The sequence below is a fragment of the Nannospalax galili genome, unplaced genomic scaffold (assembly GCF_000622305.1).
Source record: "Nannospalax galili isolate Female #2095 unplaced genomic scaffold, S.galili_v1.0 scaffold18, whole genome shotgun sequence".
Classification (NCBI taxonomy): Eukaryota; Metazoa; Chordata; class Mammalia; order Rodentia; family Spalacidae; genus Nannospalax; species Nannospalax galili.
The window spans coordinates 6986386-7011171 of record NW_008346548.1 but is presented as its reverse complement, the minus strand read 5'-3'; the positions used below and the strand labels follow the sequence as shown (position 1 = coordinate 7011171).

The 24786-nt window shown below is 43.9% G+C and overlaps 1 protein-coding gene across 1 annotated transcript in view; it reads right to left on the bottom strand.

Annotated features, from left to right (window-relative positions):
• Positions 1 to 3478: 3478 nt before the first annotated feature.
• The window catches only part of Nr1i2 (nuclear receptor subfamily 1 group I member 2), a 67749-nt gene continuing 46441 nt past the window's right edge, over positions 3479 to 24786 (bottom strand). Inside the window, exons 2-9 of the mRNA XM_008842901.2 lie at positions 15797 to 16009; positions 9691 to 9824; positions 9206 to 9393; positions 8200 to 8474; positions 6820 to 6962; positions 6541 to 6657; positions 6155 to 6260; positions 3479 to 4865 (exon numbers count right to left, since the gene is read on the bottom strand). Of these exons, the coding sequence (XP_008841123.1) occupies positions 4721 to 4865; positions 6155 to 6260; positions 6541 to 6657; positions 6820 to 6962; positions 8200 to 8474; positions 9206 to 9393; positions 9691 to 9824; positions 15797 to 15981 (1293 nt within the window). The 5' untranslated portion in view covers positions 15982 to 16009 and the 3' untranslated portion in view covers positions 3479 to 4720. The remainder of the gene's footprint in view (positions 4866 to 6154; positions 6261 to 6540; positions 6658 to 6819; positions 6963 to 8199; positions 8475 to 9205; positions 9394 to 9690; positions 9825 to 15796; positions 16010 to 24786) is intronic.

Genomic DNA, 24786 nt, shown 5'->3' with positions numbered 1-24786 from the left:
TATATATATATATATGACTGTGGGTTGTATACAAACTATTGCAAACTCTTGTGCAAATCTGTCTTGCTATAAAGGAAAAGCAAAATCTGTATAACATTACTACTTGAATGCCTCTGTGACTGAACTTTTTTTTTCTTTTTAAATATAAACTTTTTTGTGAAAAGTATGCTCAATGTTTTTTTTTCCCCTTCCCCATTCCCTTGTAAATACATTATGTTCTATGTGACTTGGTTTGGAAATAGTTAACTGGTACTGTAATTTGCATTAAATAAAAAGTAGGTTAGCCTGGAAATGAAATTGAAATTCACAAGTGTGTGGTCTTTATTTCAGTACCTAGCCCTCATCTCCCTGCCTACTTTGCCACTGCAATGTAGTCACAATACCATCTCTACTCCTAATTAGGGAAACACGAATCTCTGTTGTAAAAGTCAAGATGTGAACACATCTGTTGTTCTTTGAAATGACCTTGCTCTGATGTAGAGACAGGAGGTGCAGCTTCCAGCTTGGAAACCTTTGGAACTGATGTAGAGGAAGCATTGCAGACACTACTTTGAAAAGAAAGAAAATCACCCTGGAAGGGACAGTTGTAAAAACATGTAAAAGCTGCTGTTTTTGGTTACTGTGTCCATGATTTGGTGTGGCTGTATTTTCTTTTAACTTTCATCCTATTAGTAACGGTCTTTGGGGGTCTCTGTAAAACATGAACACCGCAAACAGTGGGGCTGTACCTCGCACATAACCAACACCTGTTTTTGAGTCTGCTCATTTCCAATACTGGATAATGTATGTTAACATGTTATGTCTTAGTGCAAACAGAAGCACCATTTTTCAGGACTGGCTCATTGTCAGGCCTAAGGGTTAGATATAAGGTCATGTGACTGCTGCTTCAATAAAGACAAATTTATATTCGATAAAGTGTGGTCTTTTATTTACTGAGCTGTTGAGGGTGGGCTAGCTCTACTAACATCTTTAGAAAAAAGCTGAACAAGATGCCACATGCCTGTAATTCCAGCATGGACTGAAGGATCACTACAAGTCCAAGGTCAGCTTGGTCTGTAAAGCAGACCCTATTTCAAAAAGCAGATGGGGAAGAGGGCAACTGAACCAGTAGAAACAGCTGTAGGCTGAGCCTTTTGGTGTCATTGAAGTAGGGTGGTCTGGGATTCATTGTCATCCTGTTTAGGTCCTGCCTTACCAATTGGAGCTGGGATTAAATGTCCTGCCAAATATCCCTTTAACTTGGAATCCTGTAAGTTTCCTTGGTTTTAAGAGGGAGTGGTGGTGAGTTAAGGAAGCAGGTGGGTAGAAGTGAGAGCTTGTCATTTCCTTGCATCTCATAGCCCTCAGATGTTGGAGAGCCAAAGGTGTAAGAAGGAAAGCAACCAGGGAGAAACAGGCTGGTGTGGAAGCAGGATGCAGCTGATAAGTTGTCCGGAACTGGGAAGGGCTGGTTAATGGGGGAGGGAGAGTGGTTTGAGAGTGTTTTGTTGTTGTGTTTAAGCCTCTTTTTCTCACTCTGGGGTTTTCATGTGAAGATTTGCTGTTGATGTCAAGACTTTAGACAACATCTGGAGCACAGGAATGGAGACCACCGAGTATCCCTGACTGATGGGGCCAAAAGTATGCAGTGGCTCAAACAGATCTTCCCTGCACTTTGGAAACTATTCTTTCCTGAACAAGAAACTGGCCACAGAGATGCTAGACATAAATCTTGCTTCTACTTGCTCAGTAGCTGGGGGTGTGACCGTGGAAGAAATATGTTGGAGAGTAGGGAAGTTGGATTTCACCGAGTCTTAAGAACTTAACCAAAGTTACTGTAAAAGAGGTATCCTGTATATCCTCTCTGGTGCAGCTAACCTTAAATCTTAACCACTCTTGGAATAAGTTTATAGATAAGTTTATAGCCTGTATAAATCCTATGGACATGCCAATTTAATGTTTGGAGAACTGCCTGGGTATTTTAAAAATCAGCTGGGAGGAGGTGGTGTTAACCTACATCCCATCCTAATCTTTACCTCACTACCTAACCCATATATTGACGCAATCAGGCTTTTGAATGAATAACACATGAAGGTTACTTCCCAGGGGAAGGAGAGATGCATGTATTATATATGAATATAGTTGAATAAAACTTAGACTTCTAAATGAGAAATGTACTTCTAGCTATAACTACTGTCTTTAATTAGTCCAAATTGGGAGGAGAGGGCAAAAGTTATATTCATGAGTTTTCAGAGATGGGCTCAATTTTCTGTTTCTTTGCAGTAAATGGAAGCTTTCTCTGCCTCTAGAAATCGGGGAGGATGTAAGGGAACACACTTAGGTGTTCTGACGTACATTGATGATTTGATGTTCTTAAGGTTTGTCCTGCCTGTTGTAAGGTGGTTAAAGTTAAGCACTTCATAAAATTCAGTTACAGCTTAATTTGCAATCAAATACATATTTTAAACAGGTGACTATGTTTTAAATTATATATATTTTTATACAGAACAATCTAGCAAAACTAACAAGTAATTCATGTTTATGTTCTTATACCAGCAGACTTGTCAGATTTGTAAAGGATAATGTTAATTAGGAAATGTGTACACAAATATATGTGTATGGGTGGTTTTGTTGGTTAGGTTTTGTTTTCTTTTGAATGTATCTCACTATGTAACCCTTGCTGGCCTCAAACTCACAAGATCTGCCTGCCTCTGCCTCCAAGTGCTGGGATTAAAAGTGTGTGCCACCATGCCTGGTGAAAGAGGGAGTGTTTTGGTTTTGCTTGTTCACCTTCAGCTCAGGATGTCCTGAACACTCTTCTTGACTCTGTCCCTCCACTGAGATTGCAAATGGGTACCTCCATGCCTGGCTCTGTATATATTTTTATTTCTTTTCTCACATTTTCTTCCCTAGAAAGATAAAAGATATTTTACATCTCTATTCAAAAATTCATTATTGAAGTTCCTCTTATCCTGATTTGAATTTGAACCCAGGAACACATTTGCTAAACTTTGTTTTTTGTTTTTTGGTGGGGTTTTTTTTGGCATTTTGAACTCAGTGAGTTCAAGGCTAGCCTCGTCTACATAGTTTCAAGCCAGCTGGGGCTACAGGGAGTTCCTGTCTCAAAAAGACCAAAAAAGCTGGGTGTGGTAGTGCACGCCTTTAATCCCAGCACTTGGGAGGCAGAGGCAGGTGGATCTCTGTGAGTTCGAGGCCAGCCTGATCTACACAGGGTATTTAGGCCAGCTGTGGCTACAGAGAGACCCTGTCTCAAAAAGAACAACAACAACAAAAAACCAACCTGACTCTTCGTATCCAAATTTAAGAGTGAACTGAAAACCTGTTTCTTCAGAGTTCTCTTGGAACTGTAAGGACTGGTTCTTTTATTAAAACAGTATAGCCAGCAAGAAATGGGGGAAAGTCAGTCAGACCCTCATTAGAGAATTTTGCCCTTTCTGATCCTAAACCTAGACCAACACACACAACCCATAATCAGATGTTAGATTTCTCTCATTGTTTGTAATGAGATAAGTGCTGTTTGCCACTGATACGTAAACAACATCTATACATTATTTTAAGTCAAGGGCAAGGAAGGGTCATGATGGGTAGAGACCATATGACCAGGTCATGAGAGGAGCACATAGTTCAGTGAACTTGTCTACATTAGAAATAGCTAACAAGAGTAACTTTTTGGTTACAAGTTTGTAAAAGTCATTTGTCCGGAGTATGCCTTATGTTGTCAGTCATTCATACAAAAGGGCAAAAGCAGTTTTATTCACAAATAATTATACACTTTAGCTTTGACAATCAAGGTGTACACAGCAGTTTTGATGCATGCAGATAGTTCTGCTCCTGCCTGTTTATTAATTACCTTATCATAGATCATCCCAGTGCTCCAGCCTCAGAAGCAAACCCAGGCTCCAGTCAGATGGGGCGCAGACCTACTCACATCAAGTCACACACAGGTCCCCACAGCCACAGTTCCCTCCCCTTCCTCCCACAAGCACCTGACATAGGGTTCCCTCACTTAGGTCCCACAGACCCCCCAGTGCAGCCCAGCACCCACACGAAGTTTTTTGACCTTATGTCCCATGTCACTTCTTTGACTTTACATACTAATGAGCTGTTATAATAGGTGTTTTTGTAAGCTGTTAGGAACAACTGCTTTAGTTCTGCCTTTTTCAACTCATTGAGTCAGGATCCACCTCTGAGTCAGTACTGTGTCCCCCACAGCAGGTCATGTATTGTTAGTGATCAACAATATGTTCAACTGCACGCAGGAATCAAGACGATGTGCCAAGAACAAGGTCATGACAAGCTTCTGGTGTTTGGTGCAGGGCTCCCAGACTCTAAAAGACACCAGCGAACTTGCTGGTGAGCACAGCTCTGAACCCCACAAGCAGCTCAGGCTTGAGGTTTAGAATGACTGTGGAGTAGGTGCAGACCTTCTCATGGCTCGATCTGGTACCCCCTTTCCCTTCCCCACCCAATACTTTAGAATTTAGTGAAATTTAGGGGTTTATTCCTAACTACAGGAATGGGCCTAACCTATAGGCCAGCACTCTCCATAGGCTGAACTGGGGCCTGGGAGCTCCCATTGATTCTGAGGAATGCTAGCCCAGCTGCAGTCATGGCATTGTTGGCTATCAGTGTGTCCATCTGTCTAGCCCCAGATGTAGCAGTTTAGAGATCTCTGGGTCTGGCTGTCCCACGGAGTCTCTCTTTACTCCAAGGCAGGCACTCAGCCATCTGTGCTGCTGAACAACTCCTGCATGAGGGGGGTAGCAAAGGGATGTGTATCTTGGATGCGCAACAGCTGTTGGGTTTGCTGGGCATTGATGCTTCGTAGTTCAGTGAGGACAGCCATGATCTTCAGGAACAGAAACCTACAGGCATCCAGAGGAGAAGCTGGTGATGTGGCCCACCGCCTCCCTACCCCACCAGATTGGCCCTGTTCAGAGAGGATGCTTGAACTTCCTTCAGCCTAAACATGAGAAGGCAGAATAGCCTACTAGTACTTGAGGTGGAAGCTGTAATTACCCCATCCATGGACTTGAGTGCTTGTACACAAATACCTGAGTAGAAAATCTAGACCATATAGGTACCAAATGCATAGGTTAATTAGAAGGTACGGGGAATCATTGTTTTGGTTAATGTCTTGGGGCCAGGACCGAGAGTAGTCACTATGACTAGGACCTTCAAGCTGGAATCCTTTCCTAGTTCTAGCTCTGGATCAAGTTTCTAACATACCACTTACCTTGGTTTCTCCAAGAAAGCTAGCACCTCTAGCCTCCTTAAAGGGGGAAGGGAACTGAACAAATAAAGATAAAACCATCCCCCATCATCCCAGGATGCTGAACCAAAAATAAAGTGGGCAGAGGACAAGTGAGGATTTGAAGCTTCAAGTTGACACTATAATACTCATACCCAAGGCTTATTTCAATCTAGGTTTGTTCTCGTCCTCAGACCCATGGGCATCAGACTGGGCATTAGGACAAAGGAATCAGAGGACCGGTGAAGGTGTGGATGCCCCTATCAGTGCCAAGCCCTCAGCAGTCTTCTTGAGTGACAGACAGAACAAAATGATTTTCCTACCCCTTGCATGTTTGTGTTCTTCTTGGGAAAGTCATAGGTTATGCTCAAGAGCTTGAGCTTTGAATGTCTGGCCACCAGGCTCACCAGGTAGAATCCTGGACAATTGCCCTGAACCTCAACTCCCTTGAAAGATGGTGGTGTTACCTGCCTCAGGGGACTGTTTTGAGGGTTAAAGGTGATAATGCACATAATGGCTTGGTCCCAGGGCTGGCACATCCCAATAAATGGTAGTAGCTATTATAGATTAATTGACTGCCATTATGATTGATATCATTATCTTTATAGTTACTATAGTTATTATTAGCCTTTGCTAGAAGACTCTGTAAGAGACAGGGCAGTATCTGGTTCCTCCCCATACCTTGATGATAAAAATCTGGGAAGCCCTGGGCAGACAAATGTCCCTCAGCTGGGCCCAGGCATGAGGCCTTAATGGAAGTCACAGAACACAGTCCCAGAGCCTTGATCATCAGAGACTGCCCCAGGCACGGCAGTGACCTGAGGGTCAGGCTAAAAGTGAGGCCAAACAACAGGAGGGGCCCCCTTATATCCTTTGTATCTACCCCTCTCTGTTCATACTCACCTATTGGTGGGATATGGCCTGCTGCACTCAGTGTAAGCCTTCAAGGTAAGGGCAAATCGCTCCTGCAGCTGGTCTACCACATTGCGCTGTACCACACCAGGGCGGTCTGAGGGGAAGGGAAGGAATTGTGGTAGCAGTCAGAGGAGAGAAAATCAAAGACAAGCAGGGTAGCTTAGGGTAGGAGAATTGCTGGCCAATCACCTCCAGAGCCAAGCTCAACCAGGCAGGGCAGGGAGGGAGGACTAGGCCTCTGCATTATCCCACCAACCAAGGAAAAAATGCTCTGGCTGTACAGCGAGTGGGGAGCAAGGCTGATGGCTGGGACCTTCCCTGAGGAGAACAGAAGAGACTACAGCCTCCTGCTGATAACTGGTGTGTGCTATCACCTGGGGAAAAGAGAGAGATGGCCTGCATCAGTACGTATTCCTCCTTATGCAGTTTCAGCTTCTTCAACATGAAGTGAAATTTCATCAACGGATCCAGTAGAAGTTTCTGAAAGCCACCTGTGAGTGGGTATGGGATAGAGAGGTAACACCTCAGGGAGCTAACCTAAGAACCCAGTCTTCCCTCACCAAACTTTCATTCTGTCACCCAATTTCCCTCAATTGTGGCCCCCACCACCACATCCCTCCCTCTGCCAGGGCAACTAGGCGTCTCTTGGGCACCATCAGGGTCTTCGAAGCAGTAGGCCAGCCGACCACACTCCCAGGTCCCAGTCTCTGTGTTGAACATCGTATTGAACCTCAGGAGGCACATCTCAAAGGTGGCCCCCTTCAGTAGGGAGATCTGGTCCTCGATGGGCAGGTCCCTGGCAGCAAGGACAGGAGAGGATGACAGCTCCTAGGGAGGCTTCGCACAAGCTAGCATCAGTCCCCATCCCATAATCCAGAAGCTGAAGGAGGACGGGGGAGCAACGGAATGGACTTCTTCTCTTGAGGACAATTGTGGCTGCCTCCTGGTTGCCTCCAGTGTCTCTCCTTCATAATCCAGGCCAGCAGGTGACTTTCCCCACCATGGTCTTCTCTCCCACTGCCTTCAGGAGCTCTCTACTGCCCACTTAGCTTTGTGTCTGAGTCCCTTATAACCTGATTCATCTCTTCAAACTCCCTACACAGCTACTGACCAACATGTGATGCTTTGGCTCTGCCTTTTTAGCTTCATAACCTTTTGCCTCAGTTTGCCCACCTAGAATGATTGCCCATTAGCTTCATTTAAGTATATCCTGATGAGTTTTCAAGCCAAGTGCTGTCTTTTCCCTTCTCAGAAGTTTCTCTAGCTCTAGTCTTTTTAAATATGACATGCCTTGCATACATGTTTCTACTGTTCCTTTCTAGTACTGAAGGCTTTGTGCTCTACTCCTAGCACATGCTTTCTGCCTACCAATGAAATTTGTGATTTTGCCCCTCTTGACCAGTCTTGGCAAGGCAAAGTGGACAAGCCAGGGGCAAATCCACCTTGTATTACCTCTAGCACTGCAGACTATATCTTACAGAGCTTTCTAGGTCTCCTGCTGACAGCATTTATCATGAGTGTTGCCTCCAGACCCAGTTCTGAGGAGACCTGGTCTGTTGGATTTCAGGACCACCCATCCTCCCCATGGCCTGCTTGATGACAGACAGCTGGAGGCCTAGCATCTGTTTTTCTTCTCTCTACAGACTTTCTTCTTTTCTCTCCAACTCATCCTTTACTCTGAAAATGGCAAGTTATGGTTCCTGACCTTATGAGGGAAATAGAGATCTGAATATCCAGCATGTACTGAAGGTTCTTCAGATGTTTTCTTATTTCATACACCAGCCCTACTAAATTGATAGGATTAGCTCCTGTTCCCAGATGGGGAGGCTGGCAATCCCATAGCCACAAAGCCAATGACTTGTACACGTAGGGCTTTATTCCCCAGTAGGACTGGTGCCCCAGGGGCAAAGATAACAAAGGGTCTTTTGACACCAACATCTCCCAAGTTCATGGGGATTTACCACAGATTATTTGAAATTTCTGGCCCTTTCCTTTTCCTTTCCACATCTGTTCAATCAGCCCTCACAGCCTACCTGAAGTAGGAGATGACTTTGGCAAAGTTGATGACGCCTTTGAACATGTAGGTTGACACATCAGCCAGATGGGGCAGCAGTGGAATGATCTCTTTCCCATCCCTTTTGTATGGGGGTTGGTAGTTCCAGATACTGCCGTCTTCCCCCCGCAACTGCAGAGAGATCTTCATAGGAATCACGTCTTTCATGAGTTGGCTCCATGTAGCAGGATCTTCTGAGAGTGAGGCCTGCAGAAACCCTGGAAGCTCATAGCCACTGTTAAACACCGCTGGTAGCTAGGATAGATGGCAGGAGGCAAAGAGAGGAGAGGCAGCATGTTGTCACAGGTCCACACAAGGACCCCAGACAGCCAGCTGCAGTGTGAGGTGCACAATCACAGGTACACACACTTGAGTGAACCCACATACACACATAGCCCGTGTTTTTGCTCTCTGGGTAACTGCTAACAGGTTGTGTTTTCTGGACCTACAGTAATGGTCACATGCATTCCCTGCCTGATCAGTCAAGAGGGTGAGATGGGCTTCCTTCCTTGCACCTCTCAGTGGGGTCGGAGTTTGGGAGCCAAAAATGGAAAGCACATGCTAAGATCCCTGGGACAGTTTCTCTTTACTGGGCAGGCCACCTGAGCTACTTTCAACCAGGCTGGAGTGGCAAGCGGGGAAACACTGCCAGCAGAGAAAAATTAGCAAACACCCATTCTGGCCCTGATTCTGACCTCATAATTTCCCACTGTCAGCAATAGGCCCCCACTTATTCCTAGACCCAGTCCTACCTGCTGCTGAGAGAAAGTAGATTCTCGGACCTGAGTCCCTGTGGAGTCACCAGGGGCCTTCCCCATCCCAGAGTTTGGGATTAGGAAGAGGTTGCTTCAGAGTTTGCATTTCTAGCAAGTTCCCAGGGGATATTGATGCCTCTGCCTCCAAGACCTCAGTGTGGGAAGCTCTGGGAAGGTGACTGGGGCTTTGAGGTGCTGAAAAAGCAGGGGAGGGAGCCCTAAGCCTCCTACCCGGAAATCCTTGAAATGGGAGAAAGTGGTGTCAAAGGTTTTCATCTGAGCATCCATCAGCTCCTGGATCAGCCCCCGCTGCTCTTCAGTCAGCCCCTGCCCCTCAGGCAGTGGAGCCTCAATCCTCTCCTTCCTCTTCCTCTTGATCAAGGCCCGCCTCTGCTCCACGGCCGCGTCAGACATGATCACTGCGGGTTAATAAAGTGTAGGTGCCCCTGCAAGGTCATCATCCTCTAACCTGGTTACGGCACCAGGAGGACAATTATGAAGAGGACCAAAGGCATCCTGCAGAGAGCGCTGAGAGGTAAGAAGGGGCACATCTCTGGCAGCATCTCCTACCACAGCTCCCACAACAGGGAACAGATGCCCTGCATCTCCCAAGTCTGCCTTCCAGGTGGTCACCTCCGCCCTGGTACCCACGCTGACAACTCCTATAGAGCCGCGGGCTGGGCTGCGGGGACCCAGTGGCCTGCCCTGCCACTCACTCTCCTTCTTCATGCCGCTGTCCAGACACTTGCGCAGGCGGCAGGCCTGGCACTGCCGCCGCGTCTTCCGGGTTATCTCGCAGGTCCCTTTGCGGAACGGGCACCTCAACCGGACATTGCGCTTCATGGCTCTCCTGGGGAACAAGACACACTGCTTAAGGCAGTCAGCGAGGGGCGCTCGGATCCCAGGCCAGGCGCTTCAGGCCACACCATCTGTGCAGCATAGTTCCCCGCAGCCCCCAGTACACTAGGGATTTTATAGGAAAGGTGTAGGTTAGTGCTGTACCCTAGAGGTCCAAGACAGAGGAACAGAGGAGATTTCTGAGAGGTTTCTACAGAAAATGGGACTGGTGTTTTTCAGACACCTGTGTGTAGCCCCAGAGCATTTGTAGACCTATTCAACTCCAGGCTCCAGTACCTGCTGTCCTCTTTCATACACTTGTTGCTAGCTAGGCAATGTCCATGGAAATGGGTCTCTCTGGATTTCTCTTGGAAGAGTGAGCCAGAGGAAACCTGACCGCAACAGCAGCATCAGACACATGCAGGGCCCTTCCATTCTCCAGGTTTTCTTCTAGATTAGGGGCCAGGACCTGGGGGTTCTCTTGATTGTCCTATGGGCCAAGAGGTTAGGAACTCTGTAGAGAGGGGCCCAGGAAGGCTCTGCAGCAGCTTCTGTGTTTTGGTCAGTTGAGTGTTACCAGAGTGAAGGGTCACAGGCCTCTACATAGCCCAAACAGCAGGGAGGCAGTCTGTGAGGCCCTTTGAAGACTTTAGCACATTACCCCCTCCCCACAGCCTGGCCATCCTGAGTTTCCCATCAAAAACCCTCTCAGTGATGCCGGGCTTTGTTTCCCTGCCTTTCCACAGCTGGATGATTCAAATCATCCCTTGGTTCCAGTCCTCTGTTCTGTCCAACTGTGTCGGAAGTGAGGGAAACTGGTTTGGAATCATGGGAATAGACAAAAGGGCTGCTAGGATGCCTGGGCCAGAAAGGCTGAGTCAAGCTCTGTAACTGGCAGGCTTGAACTCAGAAGCCTGAGGTCTCAGGCCAGGCATCAGCCTAGGGGCATGTTCATGAGTTTCACACCTTCACCTTTGCCTTCCCTGCTGACCCAGGTAAAAGGCCCCTGACTACCCCAATATGTACCCAGAATGGATAAAGGGGGCAGGATACTTTGCATGACTTTGCAAACTTGGTTTTCAAAATCCTATGAAATTCATCTTTCACCTCCCCGGCACAGTGAAGGACACTAAGGCTTTGAGAAGCTGGATTAGTATCTGCCCTCCAGGTAAGTGACAGGCTGAAGTTTGAGTCTATGTCTGACTGATAAGGAAGTCAAGCTCCCACCCATTGCCTTGCCTCCCTCCAGGTATCCCCAAATAGTAATCTACCCAAGGCAATCTACACAGAAGCTGCCTTGATTGGTGCTCTGACTGGCCTCTTCTGTGCTGGAAGAATCCTGATGTGGTTCAAATGCCCACTGGCTCAATGTGGGGCCATGTGGTATATGCCCAGCTTGGTAATGTATTTGGTGCTGTTTGCTAGTTACTGGTTCAGGAGTAGGCTGGAGCCAGCTCAAGCCTGTATAATGAATGTGATGGAACAGGTTCTTTAGCTGAACATCCTCGTTACTGTCTGGGGTCTCTGGCAAGTGGAGCTTCACTGGAATTGGAGCTCTCCAGTAAGCTGGCTGAAGAGAAAAATGCACAGACCCACCAACTCAGAAGACTTTGGACTTACTGTTTCAGTTGGTCACACCATTTCTTTATGTTCCACTAGCTGAGTCAAGTACTCTGTGACTTGTTGCTGAACATGGCCTGACACTGCTGGTGTGTGTCACCACATTATAATCCATACAGTGAGTGTTTATTTCTCCCTTTATCATGGTGCCTTTGGACCTACCCTGTGTAGAATTGACCCTATGTGACCTGAGAATGGCTCCAGAATGCCCACATCCGTCCCAAGACCATAGAGTCTTTTCTGGGGACACAGAACTGGGCACAATACAAAGATTGCTTCAATACCTTTTTGAAGTCATCAAGGACTATAAGTCTTCCTATGAATTCTGGTGATAAATAGCTGAGTGCCCCCCCAACCAGCACCCCATCTATGGGGTTGCAGAGTGGGGCCTTGGCTTGAACTTTCATTTCCATTCAAAAGACCAGTCACTAGGAAGAACTCTGAAAAAAAAACTCCAGGTTAGCCTAGAACATTTCCTCCAGGGGGGTCGGAGTGGAGGAGAGGAGAGGCTCCTAAGATTCAGTAAGCTCACAAAACTTACAAGATTCAGGAGAATCACCCTCCCCAAAGTTATATAAGAGGTGAGCAATTGCTGGCAGAGAGGAGAGTCTTCTGTGGGGCCAACTGCAAATTGTACAGAGAAACTTCAGTGATTTTGCATTCATGAGTCACTACTTTTTTTTTTTTTTTTTTTTGTCTTTTTGAGACAGGGTCTTCCTGTAGCCCCAGTTGGCTTGGAACTCACGATGTAGACCAGGCTGGCCACGAACTCACAGAGATCCACCTGCCTCTGCCTCCCAGGTGCTGGGTTAAAGGCGTGCACCATCACACCGGCTTTAGAGTAGGACTTTTCAATGATGCATCTGCCCAAGTCACCTCTGCTCCTGTAATTAACCCCTCACCCATGCTCCTATAAGCATCTCCAATAAATTCACCAAGCTAGACGGAATCATTTCTTTGATCTGTCACCACTGTCCTATCTGGGGTGGATAGTTTGTTCATGTCTCCCCAGGAAAAATTATACAACATAATTAGTATTTGAAGAGGGACTGACAGAACTAAAGATGTGTTAGGGAAAAGCAATTTCATGGCCCCTGCTAGGGATGATAAAACATGCAGCTAGCTACTGTTGATCTGTCTGAGAGTGGAGTATCTGTGACAGCAATTCTCATATGGCTGACTTTCCCTATTAGTATGGGAGGGCATACCTCCTTGCTTTAGTGGGAGTTGAATGCCCCTTCTATAGGTGATAAAACATGCAACTGAAGCTGAGTCATCTCTTGAGTATCCTTGGGGGAATCTCAGGGTGACCATTTTCCCCTTTATGGTAGAGAGTGGTATACCGCCATAGTAATAGGGGTCTACCCAACACAAGTATGGGGATGTGCTCCCAAGAAATGATGGACTATAGAACACATTGCAAAATTTGCCCATATAAGGAAGTAATTATAATGGGAAAGATATGCAGGTGCTACCCTCCATGTAGTCTCTGATGTGACAAAAAAAGTGGAAAAAGAAAGGCTGATGGGGAGGTCTGCCTTGCTATTTCTTATAGCTGGCAGGACATAAGTGAAAGAAAAGAGCCCTTCCTGGATCCAGAACTTAGAACCCATGAGAAGTAGTGGACAGTGAAGAGGAAGAGGAGAGCAAGGCAGGAGTGAAAGATGGCGTTCCTCAACCTTTAACACAGAGGAAGAAAGGAAATCCATGATTCAGCACTAGACAGAGGTCTTAATAGTGGCCCAGTACAGGGATCGTGATAATCAGGACATACACTGCCTCTGTGTGCTTGAATTTGGAAAGACTTTTTTTTTTTTTTTACTTTTATTATTTTTACGTGTATGTATGTATTGCCTGCATGTAGGTAAGTGCACCCATGTTGGGCAATGCCTGAGGAGATCAGAAGAGGCTGTAGGATCCCCTGGGACTGAAGTTACAGACAGTTGTTAGCTGCCATGTGGGTGCTGGGATTCGAACCCGAGTCTTCTGCAAGAAAAACCAGTGTTATTAACCTCTGAGCCATCTCTCCAGCCCCAAATTTGGAAAGACTTTTAAACAAGAAATGAAAGTGCCTCTCACAGCCTGGCTCATGAGGCTGTGGAACAGGTGAGTGACTGGGATCTGCCAAGTGTGGTGGAAGCTGAGAAACTGAGTGATGTAGCTACCCCTCCTCTGAGGCAAAGGCTGTATAACCTGAGGGTTATAAGGGAGATCAGTCCCTGAGGGACTACTGGTTCATCTCAGTCATTAGAGACACTTGGTCATCATCTGCAGAAGTCCCCATGAATATCAGGACTGAAAGACAACAGAGGAAAGACAGGGATTACTGAGGGAATTAGGCATGAGAGAGGCAGAGTTTGAAGCCCAGTTCCGAGGGTGGGATAGGAATGTGTTGACAGGAGAGTCAAGAAAGGAGCTTATTAAGGAGTTAATGCAGGAGGCTGAAGAGATGGCTCAGTGGGTTAAGAGCATTGGTTGCTCTTGCAGAGGACCTGGGTTCAGTTCCCAGTACCCACATAGTGGCTAACAACCATGTTACTCCAGTTTCAGGGGATCCCACTCTCCTCACCTCCAGGGACATTGCAAGAACATGGTACACTTAAAAAGCATGCAAGCCAAACACCCATACACATAAAATAAAAATTAATTAATTTTAAAAAAAGTTAATTCAGCAAGGACCTCAGGGTTGGCATGGGGCTTTGGTGACTTTGCTGTGCCATGATGGATCTTTATGAGTCAGGAGAGGCTTTGATGGATCTGAATTACTTAGACTGTCATGTAAATAGGGTTTATTTTGTTTTATTTTGTTTTGTTTTTAGACAGGGTCTCCTTGTAGCCCCAACTGGCCTGGATATAATGGAGATCTGCCTGCCTCTACCTCTGAGTACTGGGATTAAAGGCATGGGCTACCACATCCAGCTTCTTTCTTTTTGTGTTTTTTTGGTTTTTGTTTATTTGTTTTTCATCTGGTTCTTAAGGTGCTAAAGAATTCATGAGGGAGGAAGGATGAAACTAAGGAAAGCAGACAGTAAGACCTGTCCTGGTCACTTGAAAGCAAATGTGAGTCCAGCCAGCATTCCTAGGGGGGAAAATGTCAGAAAGTAAAAGGCCATGCCTCATGGATTTCGAGGTTCTCTATTCATATGAGAAATACTTGTTTTTTATTGGATGCTATAGCTGTGTAAATCTTATTTCATGACACCTCCCCAAAGCACTGGGGATAGTGGGCAGCAGTGGATGGACACAGAGATAGGATGGTACAGGTGAAAAGGATTAAGCTTGTCCCAGGAGTGGGTTACTATCCTCCCTCACCCTCATAGTATATGCACTTCTCTCCTGATTGGGCAAGATAGGAGCCTGTAAAGTTGCCTACCCCGAGTAGGGATGTGAATATCAAACAGTGTAGATTCCATCAAGAAATTAGACAAGGTAAAGATTATTCTCCCTGCTCAACATTTTTTAACAGCCTGGTGTAGACTGTGAAGAAGCCAGTTTGTGAACTAAATAAGGTAGTCCATCAAACATTCATGCCACTGTACCCCTATGTTGCTCTTTATATATTTTTTTATTTTGTGTATATGAGTGTATTGTCTGCATGTGTGTAAGTGCACCCATGTCATGCAATAGAAGAAGGTGTCGGATCCCCTGGAACTGGAATCACAGATGGTTGTTAGCTGCCATGTGGATGCCGTGTCCTCTGGAAGAGCAGTCAGTGCTCTTAACTGCTAAGCTGTCTCTCCAGCCCATGTTGCTCTTTTTGATAGCACAACTGATACAAGTGATGGGATCTTTTCATACTATATTGCTAGTGCTTTTTTCAATTATTCCCTTAACTGCCGGATCTCAACACCAATTTGCATTCTATTGGAAGAGTCAGCAATGGACCTTTCAAACCTCCAAGGGTAACTTTACAGAACCACTGTTAGTCCTGGAATGGTAGCCCAGGACCTTGCTTTGTTATCCTGTCCACCTTCTGTTAATAAAAAAAGGTTCGTTAGATTATGTAGGTGATATACTGTTAACCTCTAAGTGTTTTTAAAGACTTAGAAAAGCATCTGAAAGATATACAAGTGTACTTAAAAGAATGAAACTGAGAAATCAGTTAGCATGAGATGCATGTGATAGATGACAGCAGTCTTGAGAAAATTCTACAACCTGTGTCTGTAAATGTAAAACAGATGCAGGTCTAAATGGCTTACTTGGACTAATTAGAAGGTCTTTCAGTGGGCCATTAACCAATACTATGAACCCAGAAATCAGATCAAGCTTTGAGACATCACCCAGTCAGCTAATATGGCACTCCAGACAGACATGACTGAGTGTGTCAATGTTACCAAGTGAGCGAAGATTGGTGGGTGATTATACCTGAAAAATCCCTTGCATCCTTCACATGTCATGACATTGAAGTGATAGCCATTGGCCTTGTCCCCACATACACGGCAGATTTGAGGATCTTCTTCATCTAAATTGATGATGGACTTTTCTGATACAGAATTTGCTTCTTCACAGTGCTCAGGGTTAACATGGCCCCAACTTTCTTCAGGTCTCATCTCCAAGTTTGCTTCTGGGTATCTTGGACTAGAATTGAAAAAACATAGGGAATGAAGGTGTGCTGGATAGCTTTAGTGTCAACTTGACACACCTGGGTTGAGGGAGCCTCAATTGGAGAATTGCCTTCATTGGACGGGCCTGTAGCCATGTCCATGGGACACCTGCTTGATTGTTGAGTGATGTGGAAGGGACCAACCCACTGTGGGTGGTGCCATTCCTGGCCAGGTGGGCCTGTGTTGCATAAGAAAGCAGGCTGAGCAGGGGCCAGGGGATCAAGCCAGTAAGCAGAGTTCCTCCATGACCTGTGCTCCAGCTCCAGATTCCTGCCCTGAGTTCCTACCTTGGGCTCCTGGATGAACTGTGACCCGGGATATGTAAGCTAAATCAACCCTTTCTTCCCCAAGTTGGTATTGGTCAGAGTGTTTTGTCACAGCAATGGAGAGACAAACGAGGACAGAAGGGTTTAGATAGAAAGTGGTTCGGATAGAAAGTGGTCTTCCTTTCAAGCAAGGCTCACATTTGGGTTTAAGACTGGACCCTCTTGAGAACTGACCTCCCATGGAAAAAAATTTAGGTGATATTACTATTAAGAAAGCTGTAACCATGACATTTTTATGCACAGTAGAGGACTAGATAGAGCATGTGAACAAGAACATGAGAACTAAAAGGATATCGAGGGTGGAGGAAATGTGAAAACAAGAAGCTGTGTGAACTGGATCATGCAGGCACTGCTTGAGCAGATTGAGGAGGTCAAGAACTGGTCAAAGGGTGGAAAACTTATTACTGCTCATGGGAAAGACTAACATTCATGATTGCTTCTGGGCCTGGGGAGATCTTGGGAGGTTGATCTTTTAGGTGCAGTGTGGCTCAGGATCCCAGAGAAAGTTGAAAACGTTGAGCAAAGAAAGGGTTTCCAATGGGATAACCAAGCAGATAGGGAGCATGTTACCATAGCAATAGATGCTCTGTAAAGAGAAACTCTTGGTCAAGAAAATAGAGTCTCTGGCCTGGGTGGAGATGTAACAGTCCAGTTGGGGTAAGTCAATTATCTGACTGAGGGGCCACCCCATGAAGACAAGCTCATCTTAAGCCACGTTAAAAAGAGAGTAATTAGTGCTCTCGTGAGGTATACTTTTCCTTCCCAGAATTCCTGTCCTAGCACAGTAGCTTACCAGGCCACAGCCATGTAGCCCGGGAAGTCTGCCCACTTTCCTGAATTCTTCAAAAAAGCATAACCTCTTCTTTTTTTTAATATCTTTTCTAAGCATGCCTTCCCTAATAGTTCGAGCTGTTCCAATATTTTGGGATTCTTTACTCTTTCTTTAAAGCTCACCTCCCCATCATGTGGATGCTATAGTTCCCCACATGTCTGACCTCCATGCTGGCTTTAAAATAGCTTGGGTTTTGTTTTTGATTTCTTCTTTTTCTCCTCCATCCTCCTCCTCAAGGCAGCTGCTGACATTTACAGGTTCCCTACCCTGGAGGTTTTTTTGTACAATGCCTGCGGAGGCCAGAAGAGAGCGTTGTACATATGCATTGTCCTTCAGCTTCCATTTAAGTCCATTCTTAGATTATTTTATTAATGAGACTAAGAACCCTAAGGGAATCCATTTTCCCCAGTATCAATATTAAGTCTGCACCCTCCAGGGAGAATTTTAGCTAAGTAGTCTTTTGTAAACATCTAATTATTTATCTAAAAGTGTACTTTGCATCAATATAATTGCTTTTATGTCATTTTGTATCTAAAGCAGCAAGGACAGAGTTTACTAGAGTTCCTGAAAATAACTGAGCAGCAAATGTCTGGTTGCGTCAATTAAAAAGAAGAACTGAGGAGCTGTTGACAGTTGCTGGCTGCTAGGGGAAGGACAGTCAGTTTTATTCAGGGATGTACCCCCTGCTTAGCTGCCCATGCTCCAGTGATGGTCCTACACCTGGGCACATACTAGCAGAACTAATTGGACTCAGTGGGTTATAGAAAAAAAAAAAGGCCATGAAGTTGGGACGGGGACAGCATTGAAGGAGGAAATATGGGAGGAGTTGAAGGAGGGGAGAGAGGAAAGGATTTGATAAAAATACATTAGAAGGGGAGAGGGTGGGTTCCAACCTCCTTCAGTGTAGTGGCTCTGATCTCAGCAGACTGCCAGAGAGTGCCAAGTTCTGGCTAAGAATGCAGGGGACTGCCTGAGAGCACCCAGATCCTGTCTCTACATGGTGAAGGATGCCTGACTGTACCTAACTGGAACCTGAATTGGGCTTCTGTGGGTACCCCTGAATAGCTGATCTGAAGCCATCAGTTCCCTCTAAATTAAACCTGAGAGAACCTCAAACCTATACCAAGCAGCTTTACATAACCAATAAAGAAAGGATCTAGGCACCTGGATAATACAAACATAAACATACTTAAATTTAATTCCCATATCAAAATCTACAAAAGAAATTCACATGTCAAAATCACAGAGAAAAAATAATAACATGATAAACCAAAATAACATATCCCCACCAAATACCAGTAATCCTCTAGAGGAGCACAATGAGAATCCCCTAGAGACAATGCAGGACATGGAACTCAAAAGAACAATGATGAATATGATAAAAGAATTCACTGAATTTAAAGAACACACAAACAAGGCAAACACAGAACTAAAAGAAGATAGGGATAAACTTCTGAATGCATTCACAAAAGAGATAGAAACATTGAAGGAAACAGGCAGAAATGAAGAAGGAAGTGCAAAACTCAATAAGCCAACTTAAAACAACAGGGGAAAGTCTCACCGCTAGAGTGAAGGAAATGGAAAACAGACTATCAACACTGGAGGATAAAGCTGAAGAATTGGACCACTTGAGCAAAGATTATGGAAAAATTTTAAAAATACAGGAATGGAATATGGAAGAGATGTGGGACACCATGAAAAGACCAAATCTGTGGATCATAGGAATAGAGGAAGAAGAATTTCAGGTTAATGGTGTTGACCAGATCTTAAAAAGGATTGTAGAAAAGAATTTCCAGAAATTAAGGAAAGACACCCCTATACAAATACAGGAAGGACATAGAACATCAAATAGACAGGATCAGAAAAGAAACTCCCCACAACATATCATAGTAAAAACATTAAATATACAGAACAAAGAGAATACTGAAAGCAGCAAAAGAAAAACAACAAGTCACCTATAAAGGAGAGCCCACCAGAATTACAGCTGACTTATCAGTGCAAACTATGAAAGCCAGAAGAACCTGGATCAGGTATTTCCAGTTCTACATGACAATAGATGCCAGCCCAGAATACTTTACCAAGCAAAAATGTCTATTATAGTTGAGGGGGAAAGAAAAATCTTCCATGACATGAAAGGCCTGAAAGAATACTTGTCTACAAAATCAGCCTTCAAAGAATACTTGAAGCAATACAGAGAGCGGAGAAAAACAACTATACCCCAGGGGCAACAAAAGAAAATAAATAAAGGTATAATCAAGGAAACAAAATTAGAAACACAAAGAGCAATTAAAATGGTGGCAACTAATACACATCTTTCAATAATAACCTTAAATACCAATGGACTGAACTCCGCAGTCAAAAGACACAGGCTAAGTGAATGGATTAAGAAACAAAATCCGGGGCTGGAGAGATGGCTCAGAGTTAAGAACACTGGTTGTTCTTGCAGAGACCCGGGTTGGAATCCCAGCACCCACATGGCAGCTAACAACAGTCCATAACTCTAGTTCCAGGGGATCCCACAGCCTCTTCTGTCTTCTCAGGGCATTGCATGACATGGGTGTACTTATCTACATGTACGCAATATATGCATATATATATATAAAATAAAAATAAAATATTTTAAAAAAAGAAACAAAATCCATCTCTTTGCTGTCTGCAAGAAACCCATCTCACCTTCAAGGACAGGCACTACCTTAAGGTAACAGAATGAAAAAGAATCTTCCAAGCAAATAGCACTAAGAAACAAGCAGGGGTTGCAATTCTAATGTCTGACAAAATAGACTTCAAAGTAAAACTAATTAGATGAGATAAGTAGGGTTACTTCATTCTGATCAAAGGAACAGTTAACCAAGAAGATATTACAATCTTTAACATATTTGCACCAAACTCTGGTGCACTCAAATTCATAAAAACAATACTACAGGCTTTAAGACACAGATTAATCCCAACTCAGTAATAGTAGGGGACTTCAACACCCTACTGTCTCCATTAGACAGGTCAACTGGACAAAGAATAAACAGAGAGACATCTGAATTAAATGATACCATACACCAAATGGACCTAACAGACATCTTTCAAATATTCCACCCAAGCATCAAAGAATACACTTTCTACTCAGCACCCCATGGAACTTTTTAAAAAATTGACCACATACTGGGCCACAAAACAAACTTTAGCGAATATAAAAAAAATGGAAATAATTCCATGCATTCTATCAGACCACAATGAAATAAAGCTCAAAATCAACACTTGACAAAGCCCTAGTCATTACACGAACTCGTGATTAAACAACACACTCCTAAACAATGAGTGGGTCAAAGGAGAAATTAAGTAAGAAATAAAAGAACTCCTGGAATTCAACGAAAAGGACACTACAACACAGCATAACCTCTGGGACACATTAAAAGCAGTCCTAAGAGGGAAGTTTATAGCTCTAAGTGCCTACATTAAAAAATTAGAAAGAGCCCAAATAAATGACCTAACACTACAACTCAAGACACTGGAAAGGCAAGAACAAATGAAACCCAAACCCAGCAGAAGAGAAGAAATAACAAAAATCAGAGCAGAAATTAATGAAATAGAAGAAAGCAATACAAAGAATCAATGAATCTAAGAGCTGTTTCTTTGGAAAGCTAAACAAGATAGACAGACCCTTACCTAGTTAACCAAGAGAAAGAGCAAATCCAAATCAACAAAATCAGAGATGAAAGAGGAAACATCACAACAGACACCCAAGAGATTAAAACCATTATAAGAGAATATTTTAAAAACCTATACACTACTAAATCTGAAAATCTGAAAGAAGTGGATGGATATCTGAAATCATGGGAACCACCAAAGTTAAACCAAGAAGAGATCAACAGTTTAAACTGATCCATAACATATAAAGAAATTGAAACAGTAATACAAAGCCTCCCAACTAAAAAGAGCCAGATGGATTTACAGCAGAATTCTACCAGACATTTAAAGAAGACCTCCAACCAATACTACTTAAATTATTCAAAATGATAGAAACAGAGGGAGAACTCCCAAATTCCTTCTAAGAAGCCAGCATCACTCTAATGTCCAAACTGGGTAAAGACACAACCAAAAATGAAAACTATAGACCCATATCCTTAATGAACATAGATGCAAAAATTCTCAACAAAATACTTGCAAACCACATAAAGACACACATCAAAAAGATCATCCATCATGATCAAGTTGGCTTTGTCCCAGAAATACAGGGCTAGTTCAATATATGCAAGTCAATAAACGTCATTAATCATATAAATGGACTCAAAGACAAAAACCACACTGTCATCTCAATAGATGCAAAAAAGGCTTTTGACAAAATTCAGTATGCATTTATAGTCAAAGTCCTAGAGGGAATTGGACTGGAGGGAACATACCTCAGTATAATTAAAGCTATATACAACAAACCCATAGCCAACATCATTCTAAATGGCGAAAAACTGGAAGTATTCCCATTAAAATCAGGAACCAGACAAGGCTGTCCACTATCCCACTATCTCCACTCCTTTTCAACATAGTGCTTGAAACCCTTGCTAGAGCAATAAAACAGGAGACGGAAATTAAAGGAGTACTAATTGGAAAAGAAGAGGCCAAGCTATCACTTTTTGCAGAAGATATGATACTATACCTAAGCGATCCCAAAAGTTCCACCAGAAAAGTCCTAGAACTGATCAACACTTTCAGTACAGTGGCAGGTTATAAAATCAATGTACAAAAATCAGTTCTATATACCAATAACAAGCAATTGGAGAAAGAATACCGGGAAATGCTCCCATTCATAATTGCTGAAAAAAAAATCTTGGAATAAATCTGATGAAAGACACCAAAGATCTCTACAATGAAAACTTCAAATCATTAAAGAAAGAGATTGAAGAAGACACCAGGAAATGGAAGGACCTCCCATGCTCATGGATGGGAAGAAGTAATAAGAATGAATCCTACCAAAAGCAATATATAGATTCAATGCAATCTCAATCAAAAAACCCATGACATACTTCACAGAATTAGAAAAAAAAAATCCTTAAATTCACATGGAAGCACAAAAGATCCCAGATAGCCAAAGCAACCCTTAGCACAAAGAGCAAAGCTGAGGGGATTACTATACCAGATCTCACAGTATACTACAGAGAAATAGTCATAAAAACAGCATGGTACTTGCACAAAAATAGACACACAGATCAATGGAACATCACTGAAGATCCAAACCTGAGTACATGCAATTTCAGCCACCTGATATTTGACAAAAGTGCCAAGAACACTCAGGGGAGGAAAGACAGCGTCTTCAACAAATGGTGCTGGCAAAACTGGATCTCCACCTGTAGAAGAATGAAACTAGATCCTTATCTTTCACCTTGCACAAACATCAACTCCAAATAGATCAAAAACCTTAATGTGAAACTGGAAACCCTGAAACTATTAGGAAGAAAATATTGGCAGTAACTTACAAGATATAGGTGTAGGAAAGGATTTTCTAAATGGGACAGAAGTTGCTCAGGAATTAAGGTCAGCAATCAACAAGTGGGACCTCATTAAACTAAAAAGCTTCTGTACAGCAAAAGAAACAATCAAGAAAGTGAAGAGAAAATCCTCAGAATGGGAAAAAGTCTTCCCCAGTGACACATCTGACAGAGGTTTAACATCCAGAATATATAAAGAACTCAAAAAACAAAGAATCGAGAAACCAAGTGATGTGCTAAGGATGTAAACAGAGAGTTCTCAAAGAAATAAAGATGGCTAAGAAACATCTCAGAAAGTGTTAAACATCGTTAGTAATTAGAGAAACACAAATTAAATCCACTGAAAGCTATTATCTTACCTCAATCAGACTGGCTAGGATCAAGAGAACAAATGGTCCAAATGCTGGCAAGGATGTGGAGAAAGGGGAGTGCTCATTCACTGCTGGTGGGATTGCAAACCTGTGCAACCTCTACAGAAAACAGTGTAGAGAACTCTTAAAAACTGAAAAATGAATGTACCATATGACCCAGTTATACCACTCCTTAGCATATACCCAAAGGACTCATTCTATTGTAGAGACACTTGTACAACCATGTTTGCTGCTGGTCTTTTCACAATAGCTATGAAATGGAAGCAACCTAAGTGCCCCTCGACTGATGAATGGTTAACAAAAATGTGGTATATTTACATAATGGAGTTCTATTCAGCAGTAAAGAAAGATGAAGTAATGAAATTTGCAGGTAAATGGATGGATCTAGAAACTGTTATACTAAGTGAAGTAACACAGACTCAAAAAAACAAATGACGCATGTTCTCCCTCCTATGTGGCTCCTAACACCAAATCCTTTTAAATTCCAGGTCCTTTTAGTAAGATGATGCTATACAGCAGTCCCTTCTGCATGAAATAACTACCATCATGACTTCAGCCGAGCCTGATCACTAAACATCATCACAATTGGGCTTGCTGATGGTTGTCCTCATTCATTAAAGGAGGGCCAAACAGGGTCATTGGACCCACACCTCATTATCCAGCCACTCTTCCCAAGTATGTAATTTGACCCTAATCATACATGACCTCCTGGATTTGGGGAAGGCTAAAGTATACAATCTGCAGAAGGCTAGGAAGAGAAGGCATGGCTCATGCTGGGTAAAGGCTTTCCAGTGTGCATACCCTTAGGTCATACATACACCTCAGCAACCCCTCAGTTATCTTGGTAAGTAAGCTCAATAAATTCATTGGTTCCCCAGTAAAACTTTAAACAAACATTGGCTTGGCACTAGAACTTTAAAAGGGAATAAGCATTGCTTAGCATCCCCAGGAAAAGAAGTCTCACAACAGTTGGAAAATTTATTTGTTAATGCTATTATGTCTCATAATTATTTTTTAAAAAAGAAAATGAGAATGTAAAAGATATTAAAAGGACATGGGAATGGAGTTATTTTCCAAAATAGACATAAAAAATGAGAAAGCCTAAGCAAGTGATGAAGGTCTGTTTAGGTTTGTTATGATATATAAAAGATGAGACAAAAATAATATGCACAGGTACTCCTATCCTCAGGCCTCTTGGGGTAAATCTATAGTGCAGCCCTCCACGCCTTGACTCCCCAAGCCACATTCATCCTTCCATCTCCCCCGCTGTTTGCTACTCCCAGGTTGGGACCTGCGCCATTCCTAGTCTTGGGGCCCCAGACACCTGGGGAACCAATACTGCTTCCGGACCCTTCTCACCCAGACCAACTTAGTGCCTTTCTTGGGCCCCAGGAGCACCGCTTCTGGTCCTGGCCCCACCCTCACCTCTCTCTGCATCCCTGGACCTGTACCACCAGCTAACTCTCCTAGCCTGCACTCCTATCCTCAGGCCTCTTGGGGTAAGTCTATAGCGCAGCCCTCCACGCCTTGACTCCCCAAGCCACATTCACCCTTCCATCTCCCGCTGTTCGCTACTCCTAGTTTGGGACCTGCGCCATCCCTAGACTTGGGGCCCCAGACACCAGGGGAACCAATACTGCTTCCTGACCCTTCTCACCCAGACCGACTTAGTGCCTTTCTTGGGCCCCAGGGGCACCGCTTCTGGACCTCCCTCAGCCCTCACCTCCCTCTACTTCCCTGGTCCTGCAACA